This window comes from Vigna radiata, unplaced genomic scaffold (genome assembly GCF_000741045.1).
Source record: "Vigna radiata var. radiata cultivar VC1973A unplaced genomic scaffold, Vradiata_ver6 scaffold_252, whole genome shotgun sequence".
NCBI classification, from domain to species: Eukaryota; Viridiplantae; Streptophyta; class Magnoliopsida; order Fabales; family Fabaceae; genus Vigna; species Vigna radiata.
Genome location: NW_014544137.1, coordinates 33,689 through 57,500, shown reverse-complemented (window position 1 = coordinate 57,500; position 23,812 = coordinate 33,689). Strand labels below are relative to the sequence as shown.

Genomic DNA, 23,812 nt, shown 5'->3' with positions numbered 1-23,812 from the left:
GTAAAAGTTTGAAACCTTCTTTATTTATAATTACTCACCTACATTAATAATTTCTTAATTCAATAAAATCTTTTTTATAATAAAAAATAAATAAAATATATAAAATAAATAAAATAAATAAAAATTAATTTTATTGATGATTTAAAATAAAATATATTCATTGACACTTACAATATAAATATAAAAAAAATTACTTAATTCTTAAAAAAAAACATTATGACATGGTCGAAAACAACTCAACCAATTGAAAACACATTACTAATATTCATGACCTAAACAAAGTCACTAAACATCATCATATATGTTGGACTCAGATTGTTAAACTTTCTTATGTTTTTCCTGTTTGGTAGGAACTTCCAACAATATTTATGAACCCACTAATTTTTTTTGAAGTAATTGCTAATGCAAACCTATAATAAAGTCAGCAAACAAAAAATAAAAAATCACAGTATTTACAATGTTTCATACATTATAAAAAAAGAAAAAAAAATGTGATTTATAACTAAAACAATAATCAGTATGACATGGAACATGAAAATATAACAATTTATGGATAAGATGGTAACTACAAGTTTTATGAATTTGAACAACAAATAACCAGATTTTTCAACAGAATAGAAAAATATCAGACAAAGTCATCATATTAAGTATTAGATATATTATTTTTATTTTATAACAACAAATGCTTCATTATCTTTGCTCGGCAACTCTGAATCTGCACTCAAAACCTAGAAGAAAGTAATGAAATTAAATACCCTTCTAATCACATAATAATTTATGTCTAGTTTTGTACAAGTTTCTAAAATCTTAGTGCTGGCATTTTGCTTGTGAAAGTAAATACAGGCTGCAATTTCCTCTATAAATGGATACTCTACTATAATTTCAAAATCCTTGACTGATCAAATATCAAGCAAACTGTCATTGCCTCCACGACCTAACAAACATTCATAATAAGTCTTTCCTGTAGAGTCCATGAGAAGTAATGGAGAATAATTAAGAAAACAATAAACACTAATGAAATTTGCAAATCAGGAGATATAGATAAAGTCCTTTCGGTTTTGGAAAGAATGAGTGTTGCTCCTGATGTTGTTACATATAACACCATTTTGCGTAGTTTGTGTAGCAGTGAGAAATTGAAGGAAGCAATGGAGTTTCTCAACAGGCAGCTGCAGAGGGAGTGTTATCCTTGAGTTACAATCCATTGCTTCATGGGTTTTGTCAAGAGAAAAAAGATGGATAGACCGATTGAGTATTTGGAAATAATGATGTCAAGGGGTTGTTACCCGGATATAGTGACCTATAACACCTTGCTTACAACACTATTCAAGGTTAATGATAGAATTATTGGTAAATTTTGGACAAAATTTTGTATTCTGACTTCTTCGCTAAAACAAAATTTTGTATATTTACATATAATTGGATCCAATTGGTCTTGAACCAAATCAAGACTATCAAGAATGGGCTGGTTAGATTTTGATTTTGAATTTGTTTTTTTCGAAAAACTAAAAGCAATTCAAACCAATGAAAATTAATTGGTTCAGATTTTACTTTCAACTAAATTTGGTCCAAACAGACCTGTGAAACCCCTACTTATATTTATGAACCTAATGCCGCAGAAAAAAATATATATAATTAAAAAATAAAAAGTTCTTTAGTATCCTAGGGAATGGGTAAGGAATCAATAACTTGGTTTTCTTATTGGAAATCAATGCGCAAGTGCATTTGTAGCATGAAATCAGTCAACGTCCTTCCATCAACGGGTGAGAGTTCAAGGGACGCAAAATCTGTCACCTATGAATTTGAAGTAAAAATCACTAAACACATTCCAAAATAACTCAGTTTAAATACAATAAGTTCAATGTTAGGAAACTCACCAGCTTTGGAAGTGCAGTATCAACATAATATTTATGTGCCATGTCCATCAATTCATCAGGTGACTGGGAAGATGGAGAAGGTATCAAATCAAAATATATTTAATAAATATGAGTACATAGATTGATAAGCACATTGCTGGCTAGAAATCATAAAATAGACATATTCCTATTGAGAATAACATTCCAGTTACAGCGTCAGAAAAATAAAGCATCATTTAAGTCAAAAAGCACATATGAACCTTCAGATGAAGATCAGTTTTAGATTCTTTAAGACGTGTAAATGCAGCATCAGAAAGTAGCTTTCTCCATTAGTTTCCTTTTCTTCCTCTTGTCTCTCTAATTCCTGTTTCGTGGCTTCTTGCTTGTTTATGTCATTGCCATTATTAGATGGGGAAAGATTCTTTCCTACTTCAACTTTGGAGTTTTTGTTATCAATTTTTTTCTTTAATTCCTTTAGTAATCCACCTTGCCTCCCAATACCTTTAACAGCGGGCTCAATCTTACCCTCTTCTGCCTTTTTTGGCCCAGTTTTCCCAGTAGCTTGATTTTGTAAATGTGTACCCAACATGCCCCAAGCTCCCATCTAATAGATTTTCTGTGTCTAGTGGTTTCTTCCTTCAATTTTTGTAAACTTTCTTCTAAGACTTTCCTTACCCGTGACTGAGTTGAGCGTGAATATGCAATGTTTGTGCCTTGGATTCGTTGAATTGCATTTGATGATTGGAGTGTAGATGGCCTATGCAATATGTTGTAATTAGAGGAAATATCTATAGAATATTTAGAGAAAATATCTATAGAATCTTCCTAATTAGAGAAAATAGATGTATGATCTTCTAAATTATTTTTTAGTATATTGTTTTCCTATTTTTCTATTTTAGAAGATTCGATTATTACAAATAGAGAAAAGGAGAATGTAATTCATAATGAATGAAAATAATAAAATCATTCTTATTTTAAACTTGGTATCAGAGCCAAAATCTTGGGAGCTTCGTTTCCGCTGCAGCAGTAGTCACTATCATCGCTGTCCGACCATCCCAGCTGCCGCCGTAGCCGATTGGGGTTGTTGATAGGACAGAAAGGTGCGTCCAACTCTGGCGAACACAACATCGTCGCTTCGAGAAAGAAGCCGCCACGCGCCTAGTTCCGGCAAGGCCCACTCGCCACCGCTGTCACAAACAAGGTCATCGGAGCCTCCTGAGTCCATTCCACGGGTCGGTGAAGTCCCGTTTGGCCCAGATTTTAGTAGATCTGAGTTTTAAGTTCTGCTCCTTTTCCTAGTGTAACCCACGTGTTGTCATCGCCTAGAATAAGGTCACTAAAGACACCTGATTGTGTTCTACGTGATATCTGAAGTAAAAATTATTCCTTTGGTCTTAATGATCTACCAAATATGATGGGTGCATATCGGTTGGATGGTCAGAATTTCTTACAATGAAGCCAGTATATTCGAAGGATTCTCAAGAGACGATCAAGACTAGATCACATAGATGGAGGAGAACTAGGACCAGAAGATACTCATTTTCCAATTCGGCACAATGAAGATTCACTAATTATGACTTGGATGTGGCAATCCATGATTCTTGAAATAAGTAGAAATTATATGTTTTATTCTTTTGCCAAAGAAATATTGGATGGTTTACTGAGTACTTTTTCATTAAAAAAAGGATTTTGCTACATGCTATCACATTGAAAGCAGGATATTTAATACAAAGTAGGACTCCCTTTCGGTATCAGAATATCACGGAATCATGAATGGACTTTGGATTGAATTAGATCAGAACCAAACAATAAGTCATGGAAAAAGTAAAACAGATGTTGTCGCACTTGCTAAAGTCATGGAAAAAGGAAAACTCTTTAAATTTCTCCATGGCATAAATCATGAGTACAACCCAATCCAGGTACAAATCTTAGGAAGAGAAAAATTACCATCCCTATGAGAAGTTTTCTTTATGGTAAGAGGAGAAGAAACTCGAAGAACTGTCATGTTTGATGGGAGGACCTCCAATACAGGCTCTGCCTGACAACTAGAAAAGGAGTCCATAAGGAAACAAATGTTGGGGGAAAGTCGCTTGAAAAAGGTACTCATGGGAACTATTGTTCATACTATAAAAGATCAAGACATACCAAGGAAACATGCTTCAAACTCCATGGAAGAAAGAATGTTTTCGGGCACATGGGAAACAACAAAGGGTCTACTTAAAGATAGGTAAATTATACTACCTCAGAACAGGAAGCCACCAATCAATCTAGTCCTTCACAATCTAGTCCTTCATTACCACCGAATCTTGATATGAAAGCTTATAAGGAGGAACCCGAATGCTTGAAAGCAATGGTTGAATCAATGAGTAAGCCTTCTGGATCATGTACCTTGTCCATGAAAGGTAAGATTTGTCCCAATATTGTGGGTCATGTGTCTCAAGGTATTTGGATCCGTGATTCAGTAGCAATTGATCATATGATACCTTTTCATATGTCCTTCGACTCATATGGTAAAAATAATAGAGAACAACAACTCATTACAGTTGTGAATGGTCAAGGTATACCTATATACAGCTCTGGGAATATAATCTTGGACTCATCTATTGTATTAAAGGATGTTTTACATGTTCCTCAATTAGTTAAGTCTTACCTCTATACAAAAACTCAAAGAATTTAAATTGCTCAGTAACATTTTTTCTAACTTATTATGTTTTTCAAAACCTTGCCACGGGAAAGACGATTTTAACTGCTAAGGAGTAGAGTGGGTTGTATCTTTTGGAGTCTGATGACCAAAGCAACACAAAAAACATGCGTCAACAAGCTACATCTGAGACGTGGGCAAATTCCCAAATATGGTTACATCATCAAAGGCTTGGACATCCTTCATTTAATCTATCAAGTCCTTATTTCTCCATTTGTTTACTAAGGAGTCAATTTATGATATTTGTGATATTTGTCAATTGTCAAAACACCACTGTGCATCTTATCCTATTAGTAGTAATAAAAAGAGTACTTCTCCATTTGATTTAATTCACTCTGATGTTTGGGGTCCTATCATAGAATCTATTTTTGGAGCAAAATGGTGTTTACCTTTATTGACGATTGTATCTGTGTCGCGTAGACATACCTTCCAAAAAATAAATCATAAGTTTTTCAAATTTTTGTTAATTTTTTCCATGTTGTCCAAAACCAATTTGGAAAAAATATCAAAAGAATCAGGTCTGATAATGGTTCTAAATATGTGAATCATGAATTTCTCAATTTTTGTCATATAATGGTCTTGTTCATGAACTAACATGTGAAAACACCCCTCAACAAAATGGGGTCGTAGAAAGAAAGAATCATCATCTTCTTGAAGTAACTAAAGTTCTTCTTTTTCAAATGTCTGTTCCAAAACACTACCGGGAAGAAGTTGTGTTAATTGCCACATATCTCATCAACAGATTATCCACTCGTATCTTAAATGGCATTAGTCTTATAGAGTCTCTATTGTCTTTTGTTCCTTCTCCCCTAATAGCGAGTCTATCTAGTCAAGTCTTTAAATGTGTTGTTTTTGTTCACTCTAATCATCCTAACCGTAGTAAATTAGATCCCAGAGCTCATAAATGTGTCTTTATTGGGTATCCTTCTAATAAAAAAGGTACAAATGTTATCATCCTCAGAGTTGTCGCGTCTTTATCATCATGTATGTCACCTTTCATGAAATACAATCCTTTTATGTTAGTCCACCACTTCAGGGGGAGAAAGCACTTGAAGTGGATGAACTCTCCTTGTCATTACCATGTTTGTATTTGCGGGATGGCTCAAGATCTCAGCAATGAAGCTACCATAGTCCAGTGAGAAAGAAGAGGAACCATAGTCCATTGTGAGGAAGAAGAGGAAGAAGACAAATTTTTTGACAAAAAATATGAGAAGAAAATAACCCACTTCCACTCTAAAGCAAGAAAAATTGTCTAATCCAGAGGTGAGGATCCCTAAAGATATCAGTGAGGAGGTAAGTATTATTGAAGATTTACCCATTGCATTGAGAAAATAAAGAAGATCATGTGCTAGATATCCTATTTCTCAGTATGTTTGCACTAACAATCTCTCTGATAAGCACAAAAGCTTTATTACTGCTATTGATACCACAAAAATCCCTACCTCAATCCAGGAGGCCATGAAACTTGAACATTTGAATCAAGCCATGAAAAAAGAGATGAATGCATTAGAAAGAAATTTAACTTGGGAGATTGTTGATAAGCCAAGAGACAAGAAGACAGTAGGGTGTAGATGGATATTCACAGTGAAACATAAGGCAGATGGGACAATAGAAAGATATAAAGTTAGATTGGTGACAAAAGGATATACCCAAACCTATGGGATTGACTATGAGGAGACATTTGCCCCAGTGGCAAAGATGAATACAGTTTGAGTTCTCTCACTTTGGCTGCTCAGTTTGGACGGGACATACATCAGCCAGATGTGAAGAATGCCTTTCTTCATGGAAATCTAGAAGAGGAAGTGTACATGGAGATTCCCCCAGGTTTTGAAGTGAAAATTGAAAGAAACAAGGTATGCCTCCTAAAGAAAGCATTGTATGGTCTTAAGCAATCCCCTAGAGTATGGTTTGGAAGATTTACAAAAGCAATGGTTTCCTTATGATACCAACAAAGCCAAGGAGATCATACTATATTCATAAAACACTCTTCTACAGGTAAACTCACTCTATTGCTTGTCTATATAGATGATATGATTATTGTAGGAGATTATGAAATAGAAAAATTGGCATTAAAAGATAAATTGGCAGCCCAATTTGAAATGAAAGACCTGGGAAAACTCAAATATTTTCTTGGAATAGTGGTTGTTTACTCCAAGAATGGAATTTTCATCTCCTAAAGGAAATATGTACTTGATCTCCTCAAAGAAACAGGAAAGTTGGGATGTAGAACCTCAATCGTTCCTATAGAACAAAATCATAGAATTGGAAGTGAGAAAAGTGCTCCTGTAGAGAAGGCCCAATATCAAAGATTGGTAGGAAAATTGATTTATCTATCACACACAAAACCAGACATTGCTTATGCAGTTAGTTTAGTGAGTCAATTTATACATAATCCAAGAGAGAGACACATGTAAGCACTTGACAAACTTCTCCAATACTTGAAGTCAAGTCCAGGAAATGGGCTATCATTCAAAAGGGAAGACACATTGACTATGAAAATATATATTGATGCTGACTATGCAGGTTCCATTACTGACAGAAAATGTCCTTTTGGGTATTGTGTGTTTCTTGGAGATAGCCAGGTAACATGGAGGAGCAAAAAGCGAGATAAAGTATCTCGTTCTAGTGCATAAGCTGAATTTCGAGCTCTTGCTCAAGGAATGTCTGTAGAATCTTCCTAATAGAGAAAATAGATGTACGATCTTCTAGATTATTTTTCAATATACTGTTTTCCTATTTTCCAATTTTAGGATATTAGATTGCTACAAATAGAGAAAAGGAGAATATAATTCAAAGGAATGAAAATAATAAAATCATTCTTATTTTCAACTTAAGATCATCCTTAAGCTGGGATAATTTTGAAAAGAAACTTGTATCAGGTGCTTTATAAAACCATATTTACCCAAAGAAAAAAAAGTAAGTAAAAGCACCGATAAGCTAAAGCTAATTATACAAAAAAAAAATCACCAAAATAGATTAGTTCTACAGCATTATATGTTCCAAATGCAACAAGTTTTCCCCCTTATTGGTGTATGGATTTTATAATTCTTATGATGCAAAAATTTATTAGAAAGTAAGCAAGAACTAATTTTGAATTAAGTAGTCCTCGTGATCCTCAATTACTAAAATTGATTAAATGTTGCCAGAGAATAAATGACCTGTTAACATTCAATGTGTTTGCACCCAACATTCACCAATAATGCTATTCAAGGATATAGTGACCTAAAACAATGCATATGAATGAATTCCAAATCTGTTTGACGTAATGTATGAATAAAAGACAGGTTTTACCAAACTGTCTGTGAAAATTTTTCAATGAAGTGAATGTGCAGAATGTGTATGCAATGATTGGAACAAATCTAAAATGAATGAAAGACGTGATCTAATAGCAAGAAATGCAGGAAAAAATAAAAATCACATATTAGAACCACGTTTCGCAGCAAACAACATACTCATGGTTATGACAGTCAGAGCTGTCAACTTCTTTTTTAGCCCTAAGGCCAACCCTGGCCCCTTTTCCAATTGGCCCATATTTTTTGACCCACGATAGAGGGGGCTTTTCTAAAGCCCCCGGCCCCCACAGCCCCCATGAGATGGGTTGGGATTCAATTAGGGCCGGATTAGCCCCTAACCCCCAAAATATCATGTTTTTTTTGAACGCTGGTATTCCTGCTTACTCTGAAAAAACACTTCGCTGCTCTGGAACGCTGGATGGCAACATCAACCTTGCAAGAACTACAAAACCCAATTCGACCCTTTTCTTAATCACCCTTGTTGATTTCACACTGCACATTTTGGAGGTACTCATTTTATCTACCTGTTCATGAACATGTTTAATTTATATTATCTTCTTATTCATGAAAAAATCTCTTACTATTTCTTCTTCCGATACTGGTGATTCATAACCTCATCCCTAACTCCAACTTTGATTTCTATGTTTCTTATTCTTTTGATGTTCGTTTTGTTGGGTGTTTTTTCCTATTTGATGTTAATTTAATTAATTCAATATGTTTGCATGTCTATGTTTTTAAGGATGTAGGTTCTGGGAAAGTTGTTAAAAAAATTCTTGTTCTAGAATTTAACTGGGTTCTTGCTTCATCCAATTTTTGTGTTAAAAGTTGAAATAAGTTTGCTACCGTTCTGTGTTTGTTTTCATTATGAAAGATGTTTAATCGATATAGAATATTTGTCTTTTCTTTATTTAAGAAGATTCAAAACTTTTATTTAAAAAGATATTGAATAAACTTTTATTGGCATCCTATAAATTATGCTCTTCCTGCGTGCCGTGATGATATTGACACCATTTCAGCCTTTTTATTTTTAGTGGATTTCCTCTATTTTTTATGTTTACCAGGTTTGGATTTCCTCTACTTTTTATGTGTTCTTGTTTGCATAGTTTTCTTCTTTGGTATTTTTTTCCTTTTCATGAGTGTATTAGACTAAACTTCTCTGTCTTAAATTAAAATGACCCATGTTAGTTTTANAGGACTCACATTAATGTTTTATAAAGTTCTATAGAAGAAAGACCTATTAAAAACATTTTTCATTTATCTATGCTAAATAATCAGGAAAGCTAGTTAATGGAATGGGAGATTCTTGGTTGTTTGGCTTCTTTTTTTCCTTCATGCATGACAGTAACAAAATTTAGTCATTTAAATGAGTTTCACACTACACAGTTTATTGGATCTCTTGTTCCTGTTTGGCCTTTTGAAGTCTATGATCTTTTCTGATTTTTTTCTTAGCTGCCTTTTGAAGTNTATGATCTTTTCTGATTTTTTCTTAGCTGCCCTATATTTCTTCATTGACTTAAATGACTGATTTGCTCACATTTATTTTCCTATTATAGCTACAAGAAAAGCAAAGACTAATTGATTTTGCAGATGCACTTCGTAGTAAACTCAATTACTTTGATGAACTGGAGAATGTAAGGTTTGACTGCTGGCTTGATTGGATCTTTTCTTGATTTAATTTTCCATCATTGCCTTTTTTTGGTTTAAGTATTCGATAAAAAGTTAATGCTAAAGAATTTTTTGGTTTTTGAAAATCAAATATTTTCTGATGAATATGATTTATCATGTATCTCAGATCACCTTATTCTCAACTTGAACGTTTGAAGACTTCAAATCAGCTTTGTCAAAAGACATTGGTAATTCTCCAATATCTTATTTGAATTTAAAGGTAGGTAATGGGTGGAATATATGTTTTTGTCTTTTGTTTTATGTGTTTCAAATATGCTAAATTTCTTTACTTGTCTCAACACTAATTACAAGTCTGTTTATTAAAATAAATGGTTAGCTTTATAGGATGATTTGTGTCAAAAGTTATGTATTTTTCTTTTCAGCAATACTTTCATAGGATATAAAAAAAATTAGTGCCACCATTTGTTGTAGTGACTGTCAATTTCTTCACAGGTATTAAATTAATCTGTTGTGTGAATTAATCTTTGAAAGATCATGTTCATGATATACAGGACTGGTTTGTGTAATTGAAAGGTTTTAATTGGTACGAGTTGTGAATTTTTTTTGAAAGATCATGTTGTTGGCAGGCCAACTTTCCTCAACACCCATTGTTGATAATGAGAAAGCCAAAAAGGTACCATCTTACACTTTGGGGCTCCCATCAATGTTTCAAGCTTTGTCTGTTTCGTTTCTTAGATACTGTTGGAAAGTCTTCGAATTGAGTCTCTAATTTTCAGCTTGAATTTCTATTGGCATGTTTTGTTTTGCGTTAAAAAAGATTGATTCTGGGGCTAGAATTGATTTTTGAGTTAAAAAAACACCTGTCAGTCTTTCATTTCGAAAATTTGATCTGTTTGGTGGTTTAGATTATATTTTTTCATATTCATTTTGAATTACTATTTGGATTCTGTGTTGGTTTTAATTTAATTTCAGTATTTGCTTAGGATGTAGATGAAAGTGTGAAAGTGTTAAAAGATGCAGCTAAGACAAAGGTTGCAGCAGAGGAGGTTCTTTCTGCACTGTCTATCATTGAGAAAGCAAAAGTTTATCCTTCTGGTTTTTTTAAATCCTTGGTGGCAATAAATCTCCTAGGAGGACCTGGATGTTGATTTTTACTACTGAGGTTAATCTTCTTTTTTGGTAGCTCTTCATTTGGCTATAATTGACTTCTTACTACTTTCCACAATTTTGTTTTGTTTCTCATGCTATTAAATTTTATTTACTGCAGTTAAACCTTCCGTATCAAGTTATTTCCATTATATCTGGTGCTTTGAATGTTGCAGCAAAGAATATGATCTAGAAGCATGGTTTCCAGCCTCTCAAGCTTACATTGTATCAAGTTGTTTCCATTTTATATGTTTGTATTGGTAAAAAGAAAAGCCCATGGGCTAGCCCTGACCCATAGGGCTTTGGGGGCTTTTAGCCCTGTGGGCTTTTTCAATAAAATATTTTTTTGGCCCTGTGGGCTTTTTTTGCCCCAACCCACATGGGTTAGGGCCAGAGCCTATCAAATGGGCTAGTTTGACAGCCCTAATGACAGTCATGAATTATGTATATTCTACTGACACAACTAATCAATGCAAGATGCAAAACATATGTGAATGAAGATGAATCACAGATTAATCAAATAATGTACAAGAACCGAATAATTGGATTTTCTAACTCCAAAAAAAAACATAAATGAATACCTATTTACTAAGAATCAAAACTGGTGTGTTACAAAAGTCATAATTGGGATTGCAAACTAATTAATCTCAGAAGATAAACTAAAGGAAAATGGCTCACCTGGAAAGTGAACATCAGACTGTAATGGCTTCCTTCTTTCAGAGTAATTCAAATCCATATAGTACTGTAATTCAAAAGCATTATTAATTCTATGAATCCAACTGTGCGGTCATACGAGCATGTGTGGTCAACTGTAACTCCTTCTTTCAGAGCAATTCAAATCCATAAAGTACTGTAATCCAACTCCCGCATTTCCAAGCAATAATTTCAGAAACCCCCTTCTCCCTTCTTGTTGCCTTTCCCCCAAGGATGCCCTTATGGAAAATGCTTTCAATGCCTTGTTATTGTTCAACTATGAAAGTCTCCAAGATGAGTAGAGATATCTTCCATAGGAAACTGGTGAACCTGATTCTTCACTCTACCCAACTTATGCCTGGTTCTTTCTTCACCATCTTGTCTTTCATGGCTCTCCTTACCTCAGAAACATTTTGCCATCTCTTAGCTGAAGAATAAATGTTGGCAAGTAGAACATATGAAGCTGAATCTTGAGGATCGATCGTAAGAACTTCTGCAGCAACTCTTCTTCCAATTTCCGCATTCTTGTGGAGTTTACACGCAGATAATAATGTCTTCCATATAATTGCGTCTGCTTTTACAGGCATGGATCGTATCATGGCCTCTGCCTCCTCCAAACGGCCAGACCTTCCTAGTAGGTCAACCACACAAGTATAATGTTCTAGTCTAGCCTTGAGTCCATACTTTTTCACCATCATATCAAAGAATTCAAGTCCTTTATCCTTCATTCCACAATGACTACAAGCATAAAGCAAGCTCAAGAAAGTGACCTCGTTTACTGGCATATTTTCTTGTTCCATTTGATTGAAAAGTTTGATGGCTTCTTCTCCTTCACCATGAAACCCATAAGCAGCAATCATTGAACTCCATAACACAACATCTCGCTCTTTGCATTCCAAAAAAGATTTGAAAGACTCTTGCAAACATCCACATCTAGAGTACATACTAACCAATGAACTAACAACAGAAACTTCATAACTAGCTCCTGCTTTGATTGCTTCAGCATGAATTTGCTTCCCTTGACCAAGGATAGCTAACTCCGAGCACGAGCTGATCACACTAACAAAAGTAATCTTGTCTGGCCTAAAACCTGCCTTTTTCATCATACAGTATTGATCTAGAACTCCCACGAAGGACCCCTTTTGAGCTTTTCCAGCCATAAGTGTATTCCAAGCAACCAAATTGTAATCTGGCATCCAATTGATAACTCTCTCCCCATCATCCATGCTTCTAGCTTTCATATACATATGAGCTAAAGAGCATCCAACAACCAAATTTAACTCAAACCCACATTTCATAACATAGGCATGAACCTGTTGGCCAGCAAATAAAGCTCCTAGATGAGCACATCCCCTGAGCACACTACCCAAAGAGTACTCATCTGGCATTAACCCTAACTCATTCATTCTTGAAAAGAAGACTAAAGACTCCTCGTTCATTTCAAACTTGGCCAAACCCGTTACCATCGCGTTCCACGTGGCAATATTTCTCTCAGGCATTTCATCAAACAGGTTCCTGGCACTCTCGATGTTGCCCATTTCAAGATAGGCCTTGATCATGATGTTACATGACATGATGTTCCTCCTGGGCATTCGATCAAACAAAGCTACAGCAGCTCTAAGCTCCCCAAATTTTGAGTAGAGGTTGAGGAGATGGTTGGAAATGAACTTGTCTGAGGAACAGCCAGAAGTTAATATCAAAGAGTGAAGTTGCTTGCCTAAAGAAACAGACTTCAACCCAATGCATGCTTGGAGGAGGTTTGAGAACAAACGGGGTTCTGCCCATATCTCTGATACAAAGCTTTCAAAAGCCTCTCTTACGTGCCCTCTTGAACACAAGGTGGCAAATTGTTCTTTTGCCATTTGAAAAGTGGTCATTTTGCAAGTGGATTTGTGGAGAAGCCAGAGATCGCAATTTGGAAAACTGGTGAGCACAAACACACACACGCACCCACAAAAGAAACTGGCACGAGAAAAACCAAACTTGACCGTGCAATACTTGGAAGTTCTAATTAGCACAAATGAAATCGGGGGCCTAAAATCTTACAAGTGTGATACCCAAAAAACCCAAGGTGCAATAAACAGACTCACTGAAAGATAACACTACAAAACAACATAAATTCAATTTTAGCCTCACACTGGAAAACTGATTCCAAGTTCAGAATTGAATTAAATTGAAACAACTATGGTAGTTTATGCATTGAATAAAACTGTTGTACTGAATCCTTATTCTACTAGCAACTTGCTTTTAAAATGAAATCACCAAAACACTATAACTTTGCATCAACGTCAGTCTATTCAAAAGCAATTTTCCAAAGTCAATTTCAAAATCAATTTTGCAAACAATAACCCATGCAATATGTGATTTTCACTTGTGAAACTAAAATTTGTCACAATATAAGAATACAAATATCACTAATCTTAGCCAAAGAATTTGTGTTGTCGCCAAAAGACCCAAACTCCAAATCTTGTTGAAGTATTTAGTTATTAACAACAATTAATTTATATGTTTTCGAATACAGTTTAACTTTAAAAAAAAAAAAAATAATACAACTTTTGTGACAAATGAGGAGAAAGGGAAAGGCCATTATTGATTTGAGATTGTGGGAGTGAGAGAAATGAGGAGGTGTGAAAAATAATCATGAGATACTTTACTTCATACAAAAGACGAACATGCTTACCCACATACAACCAAATATATCATAAACCGATTTTTAGACTTCTTATATAGAAAAGAGCAATGAAAATCATTACAAATTTAACATTTACTTAGCATCCTACACTTCATCACAGAAACCATCGAGAGAGAAAAAAAAAATACCTTTCACTATGGTTCTCCCCAGCAACAAAACAAATGAAGAAGCAGTTGAAGCTTTCACAAGATCAGATCCCCGCTTTCAGTATCGCACTATTATCCCCTTTCACTCCTTTTCTTCTGCCCCCTTTTATTTCACTGTTAGCCGTTTATATAGATTGGGAGGGAGGAGACAATATGAAGAAAGGTTTGAAAGTTGTAGATGGAGAAACTGGGTATTGTGATGGAGAAAAATAGAAATTTAGATGGTAGTGAATGGTGAGAGGGAGAAAAATTAGGATTTTGGGAGCGAAGGGGGCAGAAATAGGGGTTTAAGAAAGAGTGCGAGAGTGATTTATTAGTAAATCATAATAAAGACTATTTTTAAACTATAAATATTATATATTTTATTTACACAGACTTTTAAGATAAAATAAATTCCGATTATTTATTTAATATTTTCTTGAAAGTTTTCTTAAATTAAATAAGACATATTTTTTACTTTTGCAGTTTATCTCTTTTTAATATACGAATTTTTTAATTAAATAAAAAGCTTATTTTTACTATAGAACATATAAAACTTATTTTATTATACTTTAACAAAATTGTATAAAAATATTACCAAAAAGTAAAATAAAAGTTTAAAAATTTTACTATCTTTAAATTTTATCATTTTCTTTTTTTTCTTCTTTAAATTAGTTATATTTTATTTAATATAATTTTTTAATATTTTGGTTAAAAAAAAGTGATGTTGTTGATAATAATTACATCATTATAACTTTAATCTAAATCATTATACAAATATTAAGAATGTTTTTATTCTAATATATTATTCACAAGAATATGTAGTTGATTTATGTTAAATATTATTAAATGGATATTATATGTATTGCTTCAAATTATTACTATATATATATATATATATATATATATATATATATTGCAAATAACTTAAATAAAATGATAGTTTTATTTTATGTTCCATTCAATATAATATTTAATATTTAAATACAATATTCTATTAAATATATCAAAACGGCAAAATGCATTATTTTAACCACATACCTTCCCAATCCAAGATTCTGAAAATAAAGAACCATATATTAACAATCATTAGTCAAAATTTTAACCCCTTTTCAATGCTTAACAAAGTCAAAATAAAAAATTTTTGGAGACAACTCAAGACCAAAAGAGGGTGACACCACCTTATATCCCTTGAAACTCAGGATTTTCTGATATAATCCTATCTATGAAAGAGTACAATCTTTTTTGAATTTAAATCTTTAAAGGCACAACAAAAATAAACTAGAGAAGAACACAAAATAAGACATAGAGCTTCTAGATACTTATGGTTTAAAGTTAGATTTAGGGAGAGACACTTGTGGTTTAAAGTTCAACGGTAACTTTTCTATCAAGTATAAGCTTCATTACAAGTTATAGAGCTTCTAGATAAATCTAGATTTAACTTTATCTTCTTCTTTTTTACTTAAACTTCGGAAGTTAGCCTTTGCCTTCTTTCATTTAGAAAAAAGAATACATAAATCGAATACGAAATCGAAAGAATTAACAGTAAATTCCAATCCCATGAAGAAAAAAATATTGTTTCGAAAGGATATTAGTTGCTAACATTCGAAGAAAAAAGGATTCCTTTTTAGAAATACATCAAGGAGCACTTCGAGTTATGACTAGAATATTAAGATTTCGAAATCAAATAATGTCTCATCTATAAAAATTGAAATATTTTGAAAACAAAATAGTTTTCAAAATATTTCAATCGGTACACTAAAGAAATAGGACAATTCTTAAACTTTTTGTGCAATTTTATTTTTAGTTAAGTCCAATTTTCATCAATACATAAGCGGTACACCTAAAAAAAAATTAATTCGCCAACACCAATGTGGAAAAAGAACAAATATTCAATTCAAATATTTTCATAATAATTATGACTATTGAAAATAATTTTAGATTTTCCTTGGCTGGCATTAGACCTCAAAACACTAAACTAATATTAAATAGACCAACCAACCTACATAATTTAAAAAGCAAAAATAATAATTCTCAGCGCTGTACTAAAACCCTGAATGTGAAAAAACCCCAAGCTTTGAAGAAGATAATTATGAATTGAAATCCACGAAATGATTGTTTCGGCACCTTCTTGCTCCTACACTTATCCTAATCTTTTCCAATCTTTCTGTCCAAAATTAAGTTCCTCGCAGCAGCGATGCAAGTTGAGGCTGAAAAAGCCCACTGGAAAGAATCGCATTTTTGCATCCATTGGTGGTTACGAGGTGGGTGGAGGATATCCAGAACTGGAGAAGGATGAAAAGAGGAAAAAGAGAACGTCGCGTTCAGAACCTACTCACACGGAATCCTTCCTTAGAGGAGGGGACCAAGTTATATCTGTCTTGGAAGAAATGATTACCCTTGTGAGTTACTCCCACTGTTACTCTTATTACTAGGTAAAGATGTTGAATTTCTATTCTTCAGAGTTAAACTTCATGAGCTTATATTATGCGTACAAATTTGTGTTCAGTTGGATGACATGGATATGGACGAGGATTCTGAGAGAGTGGCAGTGGAGTTGGCTGCACAAGGAGTTATAGGAAAGAGAGTTGATGAGATGGAGTCTGATTTCATGACAGCCCTTGACTACATGATTCAACTTTCTGAGAAGGACCAGGATGATAAGGTATGATTTTCTTAAGAGATTATAACTCATCTAGATGAATTTAGAAATCCATGTGTTCTTTTCTGCCAAGAATTTTTTTTTTCTTTTTTTTTTTGCAATTATATTTTGAGCAAATCTACAGAAGAACACCTTGTAAATAGAAACAGAGTAATGTTTTCATTTTTTAAAGAAATTAATTTTGATACACTATTAGTATAAAAAATTTATACACTGTCAATCTATTAGAATTCACCTTAAGTATGATTGCTAAAGTAATTGTCAAGATTGCTTAAGTTATGTAAAAGATTTAACTTCTGTAAACGATATAACTTGTCATATTTGTTTAAGTTTTTGTTTCATTATTGATGGAAGACACTTAAATGAACGAGTTAAGAGATCAACCGAACTCTCTTAAACATTTCTCACATTTTCCAGTCTCAAGTGTAGTTATTCAGAATTCATGAATCTTAAAATGGATGTAATCATGATTGGATAATAGTATGAAATACCTTACACTGAGAGTGCATTTTAATTAAATTCTTTTTTAACGTGAGTCTTACTGACTGCAGCAGCTTCCGCTGCTGCATATTTGAACTCAAATAAGTAAACAGACATTTGTTATCAACATGACATTTTGTGGCCTTCAACCACACTGCCCTGAAAATTTTACTTCATTGTTGTTAGTATCCTTTAAATTGATAATTCCTATTGCATAATTTTGCTATGCTGGTGAGCCGTGAAACTTTGATGAAGTTGTGATGTGGAATATACTGCTTATATATTTCATTATTTCATTTTAGCGCAAGGAACTGTTGGAAGTGATCAAAGAGACAATATTATCACATCTAACAAAAAAATGTCCGCCCCATGTAAGGAACCTTTTTTAGCTACTTCTTGATAATTTTTCTAACCAGAGGGCAGCTCCGGATTAATATGGAATTTTCACCTTCATACTTTTAGGTTCAAGTAGTTGGTCTTCTGTGTAGAACTCCAAAAAAGGATAGCCGGCATGAATTGATGCGCAGAGTTGCAGCTGGTGGCGGTGCATTTAGAGGCGAGAATGACTTGAAGATTCATATTCCAGGGGCAAATCTAAATGACATAGCTAATCAAGCTGATGATTTGTTGGAGGTATTTATAGAAACTTCACTTATATAAATCCACTGATATTGTCTGTTGAACTTTAAAATGTCTAGTACTCATACTTGGGTAACGATTTTATTGTCTTTGTATTGTACGATGAGAGCAAAATGTACTTGAAGACCTTGGGATTGGTCTAAATTGCATTATCCTCTTTTACAAGTCACGACTCATAAAATTCCCCATACCGACATTTTGTGTATTTTCATTCTCACGTCTGCAAATCATATGAATCAGATTACTGATACATTTGGGTTTTTTATTCTTTTTGTGTCATGTGCTATACAACTTGTATTATGACTAAGCATGCCTTCTCAATTTAGGTGTAGCTGACTTTTCAGAGTAGTTGACTTCGAAGGTTCTAAAATTTAGGTGTTATACTCTTAATTATTTTTGTTTTGCTATCAGTATCTGTTTATTAAATTATTTCCATGTCTCTAAGGAGCAGCTTCAATTCTTACCGAAACTGTCTGGCAAATTTTTCGTGTTGGGCCATATTTTTGCAGGCAATGGAAAATCGTCGTGTTATCCCAGACCGAAAACTGCTTGCAAGACTCGTTTTGATTAGAGAAGAAGCTCGCAATATGATGGGAGGGGGAATTATGGATGAAAGAAACCACCGTGGATTCTATACGCTTCCTCAGCCTGAGGTATTTGAAGTATAGTTTCCATATATTGGTTTAAGCATGGTTGTCACTTCTACTGAAATATTTGCCTAGCACAACATTTCTGTTTCACAAGATATTGTTGTTTGTTGCTAAAAGGGATGGGAAATCAAAACCACACAGATATCATCTTTCTGTGCCAGAAATATTATCTTGGCATCCTTAAACTGTTGACAATGCAGGTGGAATTCTTGACCAAATTGGTGGCTCTAAAACCTGGGAAAAAGGTGCTTAATATGATAAGAAATGTGATGCAAGGAAAAGATGAAGGTGCAGACAAGTACGATGAGGAGGACGCTACGGATCCCGAACCAATTGAATTTCTAGGAAAGGTGGGTTGCATTGCATCCTGCTCGTGTGTTATTTAACTAAGGGGTCTTTTTGTTATGTGTGCGAGTTATAGACACTTTAAGGCATATTTAACTTGTCTGCAATGATATGCAGCCAATTTTAACGGGAGAGAAAACACTTCCAGTACGCCCTGGCATGTTTCTTGAGACTGTATCCAAGGTGAGAGAAAACACTACATTCTTAATTTATTGTTTTGAAGCCAAGTGAACATAAAATATATGGTCCAGTTGAAAATTTTACGAAGTGGACACCTGTTCTTTTTCACCATGATACGGTCTCCCATTGTTCCTGTTAAACACTCTGATTGTCACATTAGATTTGAATGATCTTGATTTGTGTGATGCATTTCAAACTAATGTTTCTCAATTCTTATTTTAACAGGTTTTGTCTGGTTTATATGCTGGAACTGACTCTGGCATCACTGCACAGCATCTGGAATGGGTACTTTCTTCTTCTCAAGTTCATAAATATTTCAATTTTCAAGGTCAATGTCCTGTCGAGTATGTACTATAAAAATGTATTCATGTGCTAGAAAGTTCCTTGTATTGGAAACAGTGAAAACAAGCAGAAAATATTTTTCTCAAACCAAATATCCCTATAAACTTGTTTAGTTCGTGAAAACGTTCCCTGTTTTCATATTATATTTTTATACTAATTACAATAAATGCTACATTAATTTTGTTTTCAAAGATTTGTAAAATTGATAAAAACAAAAAATAGGAATTTTCATCATTTCTTATAATAGTTAAAACATTATATACTTTTACATAGTGAAAATAGGACATGGAAACTGAAAATAATTTCTCAAATCAAATAAATAAGTTTGACATTTGAAGGCAAACTTGCTACACAAAAATTTCCGCATCCCCATTTATTTAAGCTAAATAGATTGTGCCTGAAGAACTGTTCAAATCTTAAATAGTCAATTGTTACTCCTATAGACATTATTGTTACTAGAAGCCGTGATGATTGGTGGCATCATGCGAATAGATGTTTGGTTTTGCTGATTAAATTATCTTCTAAAATAAACAGCCATGTCTATGATCACCTAATTATTGTTTCTCTTGTTTATTACTCTTGCCTCTCAGGTTCATAAGAAGACACTTGAAGTTCTTCAGGAGATAGCATTTGGCTAATTCTCTATATATCGTTATATTCTTTTTGACGAGGTGAAGCATGGCGACCCTTTTTGTATCCCACTATTTTAGCCATTTTATGCTGCCAAAAAAGACTTGATAGGCTATTCATAGGGACAACATAAATGATAGTATACAATTTCAGAACATTTGCAAGGTGGCCATGTAAATTTATCATTCATAAGATGAAAAATGACAAAAATCAAATCTATGATAACTTAAGGCTTTATAAGTAATTTGGTCTGTTGGACTTTGATTAACGTCGTAACAAAAAAAAATCTATTTGAACAGTTTTTACAAAAGATAAGACTTTAGTGAATTTTTTAAAAAAGGAAGAACCACTTTGAACAAACTTTTCCAAAAGAGATCAAAATAGGTATTATCCTTTTAATATATAATAGATAACCTTATGTATTATATCTTATCATGCTTAATTGATATATTTTTTTAATTTTAATAATAAGGATAAAATTAAATTTTATTCTTTTATTATTATAGAAAAAAAGTGTATACACATGCATATGGACATAAACACGTGTGTTTATATATAATATTAACATAAATTAATTGTATTAAGATAAAAATAACTTTTAACATTTTATAATGATTTATGTTTAAATACTTTTATTCATTCTAGTTATTGTTAATATTTTTTTTATCTTTTTATAGTTCAAGTTATGTATATTTATAGGTCTGAGACTTAATAAATATTTATTTATTATTAATTTTGAGTTTACTGTAATCCTTATGTTTAAAGTATTTATTTGTTATAAATTTTAATTATATACAAGAAATTATTTATTTTATATAATATACAAACTAGAATATTAGTTTATGGCTTATATATATATATATATATATATATATATATATATATATATATATATATATATATATATATATTGTGAGGACCTAAGAATGAGTTAGCATAAAATGAAATGACGAATGACAAAGAAAATAAGGAGTAGAACACTTTAGAATGAAATTTTTGAAACGCTGGTTTTAATCCATTCCTTCATCTGAAAAGCTATTTCTCTGCTGCTTGCTCTTCCTTTTTCCCCTACCTTCTTTCCACTTAAATTTCCAAATTGAACCTTTGAATTGTTGAACAAAAGCAGCCTAGGTAGTCTTGAAGTTGTGGGCTTCGATCCGATCAGTTGATTTCTTGTTTCGCTAACGGTAAGTCGTCTTTCTTTTTCTTTGTATTTTCTTTAGCTAGGATCATGCAATTTTCTCTGTTGCATGTTGTTAGTAACCATCTTCTTCAACTCTCAGCTCCAAATATTGTTTTAAGAGCTAACCTCTATCACCCATTCGGTGATTGTTAGGATTTGTGGATTTTCTTGTGAGGCCAGCTAAGAGCTAGGGTTCTTGTGATCTGGGATTTTGCTTCAATTGAGGTAAGGGGAGCTAGGGGTTTTCTGTTCTGTTTTATGAATTAGAATGTGCATGATTTAGGCATTATTAAATTGTAGAAAGATGCATGTATAAATTAGGAAATAGATAATTTTGCTGTTGATTTAAGTTTGAGTAATCTTGTCTGTAAACGATATGATGTTTGTGTATCTGAGCATGAAACTGTAGATTTGTGTTTGTAAGTTTGAGTCTTGATGTGATATATTGTTGAGACCAAGTTGTTCAATGTTGTTGAATCTGCTTTAAGAATAACATGATTAGTTAGCCATTTCTACTGGTTTTTAAGGCATATGGGAGGAAGTGAGATAGTCGATTTGGGCATTTGGGGTTAGGAGCTGATTTAGTCAATTGGAATGGTTTAGGTAAGTCAATTGTGACTTATTAGGAGTGTTAAATTGGTAAGAAACAATTGCTAAGTAGTAGAATTAGAATTTGATCTCAAAGTTAGTGAAACTTAGAGTTTTTGGAGGAAAATTGATGCACAAACATTAAAGAATGGGGTTAGAAAGACTTATGATCATTTAGACAAGTTCAATCCAACATATAAATCAAGTTAGGAGTTTTAGAAACTCATCAAAGTGTATCAGGTGCACTAAATTCAGAAAAATCAGGTTGCTGTCAAATACTGATAAGAATAATCGATTATTATATGTAATAATCGATTATTCTAGTCAGAACATCATATTTTCTTCAAAGTTCTTGTAAATAATCGATTATTATATATAGTAATCGATTATTGTTGTTGGAAAATCATTCAGGACAATTTTGGATGGTTTTCAGGGTTCCAGGTATCATTTATGGTTGTTCTTTAGGTCGTTCTGGGGGTTTTTGACCCTTTCGAAACTGTTGGTGATGGTTTCAAAGTCATTTCTTTGTTTAAGTATGAGTTCACTGGGTTTTGTGTTGTTTAGTGGTCCTTCTAGAACTATTATTGTCTACTAATGTATATTGAATGGTTTCATGCGATTTTGATGACTTGTTGGGTTGTTTGTGATCTTTTAAAGTATAAATAACATTTATATATATGTTGGTATGCAATGTAAAATTTAAAGGTTATATGTTTGGATTCAATGTGATAATATTATGGTATTCAGTTGTTCTTGGCTTGAGTTAAGTTTTAAAGTAAAAGTATGATTGATGTTATATGGCTAAATTGAAAGTATATGAATGTAAGAGATATGCATGGTGTGGAAAGTGAAAAGTATGGTTATTGGATGTAATTCCATGATCCTCAAGGGAGGTTACATGATGGTGCCATGTACTTTGTTGTGATTGACCGTATGAATGGCTGGAGTTCCCAATGGGGTTTATCCTGACATTTTAATGATCATCCAAGCTCAAGTAGAGAGTGATGAGTCATGTCGTGAGAATAGCAGGAGATCCTAGGATAGGCGCTTTCACTATAGGCCTATACCGCTGTAACGGACTAACCTTGTGTGTGGTCGGGTGAAACCTCTCGGCAATGGCTTTGCAAAGCAATAGGGCACCACAAGTGCACAAACCTCTGGAACTCGATATTTCATACTAGTCCGGATGGTCAAATCACGTGGTCGGTCATTGGTATCAATAAAATACATTTGGTCATAGTCTGTATTGTTTGTGGTTCTTGCATGCTTGAAATACTTGATTGATAACATGCTTTTTATACCTAGCTTACCCTTGCATTGTGTGTGTTGTATGTGCTTGCCTTCCCCCTTGCGATGATCATCCAATCCTTTCGATGTGACCAGTAGCTGATGATGTTCCCTTGGAGCAAGCACTGGAGGATCATGAAGCCTTAGCCCCTAGCTCTTAGGACCTTTCAAACACATCTGTATATTTAAATACTTTTAAACTTGTAAAAATTTGAAATTCTGTCTATATTTTGGATGACTGTATATTTGATATTGTCATATGTTAACTCCTAACTGCTCTCTCATATTATATTTGCTGAATTCCATATATATAATTTGCTATATATTTTGGGATGTCACACACACACACACACACACACATATATATATATATATATAAGATAGAGAAAAAAAGGCAGTTGTATATTTAATTAAAAGATAAATATGATTTTGGTATTCTACAAATTTTATTTTCCGATTACATTTTTTATGTGTTCGTTTGCATAATTCACTATTCATATTTGGTAGTTAAATGACATTCGTAAAACTTTCTGTTGGTATCGGAGGGGGTAATTTTCGAAGAGTATTGCGCAGCGGATTTAAAACTCAGAGAGCGGAAAGCGTATTCGATCACAATTAAAATTAATTTGGTCCTTTTAGCAAAAATAATTTTCTTTCAGAAAATTAATCAAACAGTTGATATACGTTAAATAAAATG

The 23,812-nt window shown here is 33.2% G+C and overlaps 2 protein-coding genes and 1 long non-coding RNA gene across 12 annotated transcripts; 2 read left to right on the top strand and 1 right to left on the bottom strand.

The window, feature by feature from the left end:
• Positions 1-547: 547 nt before the first annotated feature.
• Positions 548-14,489, bottom strand: LOC106755365 (pentatricopeptide repeat-containing protein At2g41080). Of its 10 annotated transcripts, none has more exons than XM_022778258.1 (4): positions 11,298-14,489; positions 1,875-1,937; positions 1,687-1,791; positions 548-728 (listed from the first exon to the last, which is right to left on the bottom strand). In XM_022778258.1, the coding sequence occupies exon 1, from the start codon at positions 13,187-13,189 to the stop codon at positions 11,651-11,653; it is 1,539 nt and encodes a 512-aa protein (XP_022633979.1). In that variant the 5' UTR covers positions 13,190-14,489; the 3' UTR covers positions 548-728; positions 1,687-1,791; positions 1,875-1,937; positions 11,298-11,650. The 10 variants fall into 10 exon arrangements, with proteins under 10 accessions (XP_022633979.1, XP_022633983.1, XP_022633986.1 ...); XM_022778261.1 differs by lacking the exon at positions 548-728 and adding an exon at positions 6,663-6,795 and having other exon boundaries at positions 735-1,791; XM_022778256.1 differs by lacking the exon at positions 548-728 and adding an exon at positions 735-1,166.
• A 1,688-nt stretch (positions 14,490-16,177) lies between these two features.
• LOC106755359 (protein PEP-RELATED DEVELOPMENT ARRESTED 1, chloroplastic) lies at positions 16,178-20,267 on the top strand. Its single transcript, XM_014637503.2, has 9 exons — positions 16,178-16,531; positions 16,639-16,794; positions 17,574-17,642; positions 17,734-17,904; positions 18,420-18,563; positions 18,761-18,910; positions 19,023-19,088; positions 19,311-19,370; positions 20,018-20,267. The coding sequence occupies exons 1-9, from the start codon at positions 16,241-16,243 to the stop codon at positions 20,063-20,065; spliced, it is 1,155 nt and encodes a 384-aa protein (XP_014492989.1). The 5' UTR covers positions 16,178-16,240; the 3' UTR covers positions 20,066-20,267.
• Positions 20,268-21,055: 788 nt separating this feature from the next.
• LOC111241242 lies at positions 21,056-23,399 on the top strand. Its single transcript, XR_002667093.1, has 3 exons — positions 21,056-21,244; positions 21,394-21,465; positions 23,212-23,399. It is a non-coding gene; the product is annotated as an uncharacterized LOC111241242 (long non-coding RNA).
• Positions 23,400-23,812: the final 413 nt, after the last annotated feature.

Coding starts and splice junctions, on each gene's coding strand:
- LOC106755365 (XM_022778258.1), bottom strand. CDS start 13,189: ATGACCACTTTTCAAATGGCAAAAGAACAATTTGCCACCTTGTGTTCA.
- LOC106755359 (XM_014637503.2), top strand. CDS start 16,241: ATGATTGTTTCGGCACCTTCTTGCTCCTACACTTATCCTAATCTTTTC. Junction 16,532..16,638: donor TGGAAGAAATGATTACCCTT/GTGAGTTACTCC, acceptor ATTTGTGTTCAG/TTGGATGACATGGATATGGA. Junction 19,089..19,310: donor TTCTTGAGACTGTATCCAAG/GTGAGAGAAAAC, acceptor TTATTTTAACAG/GTTTTGTCTGGTTTATATGC.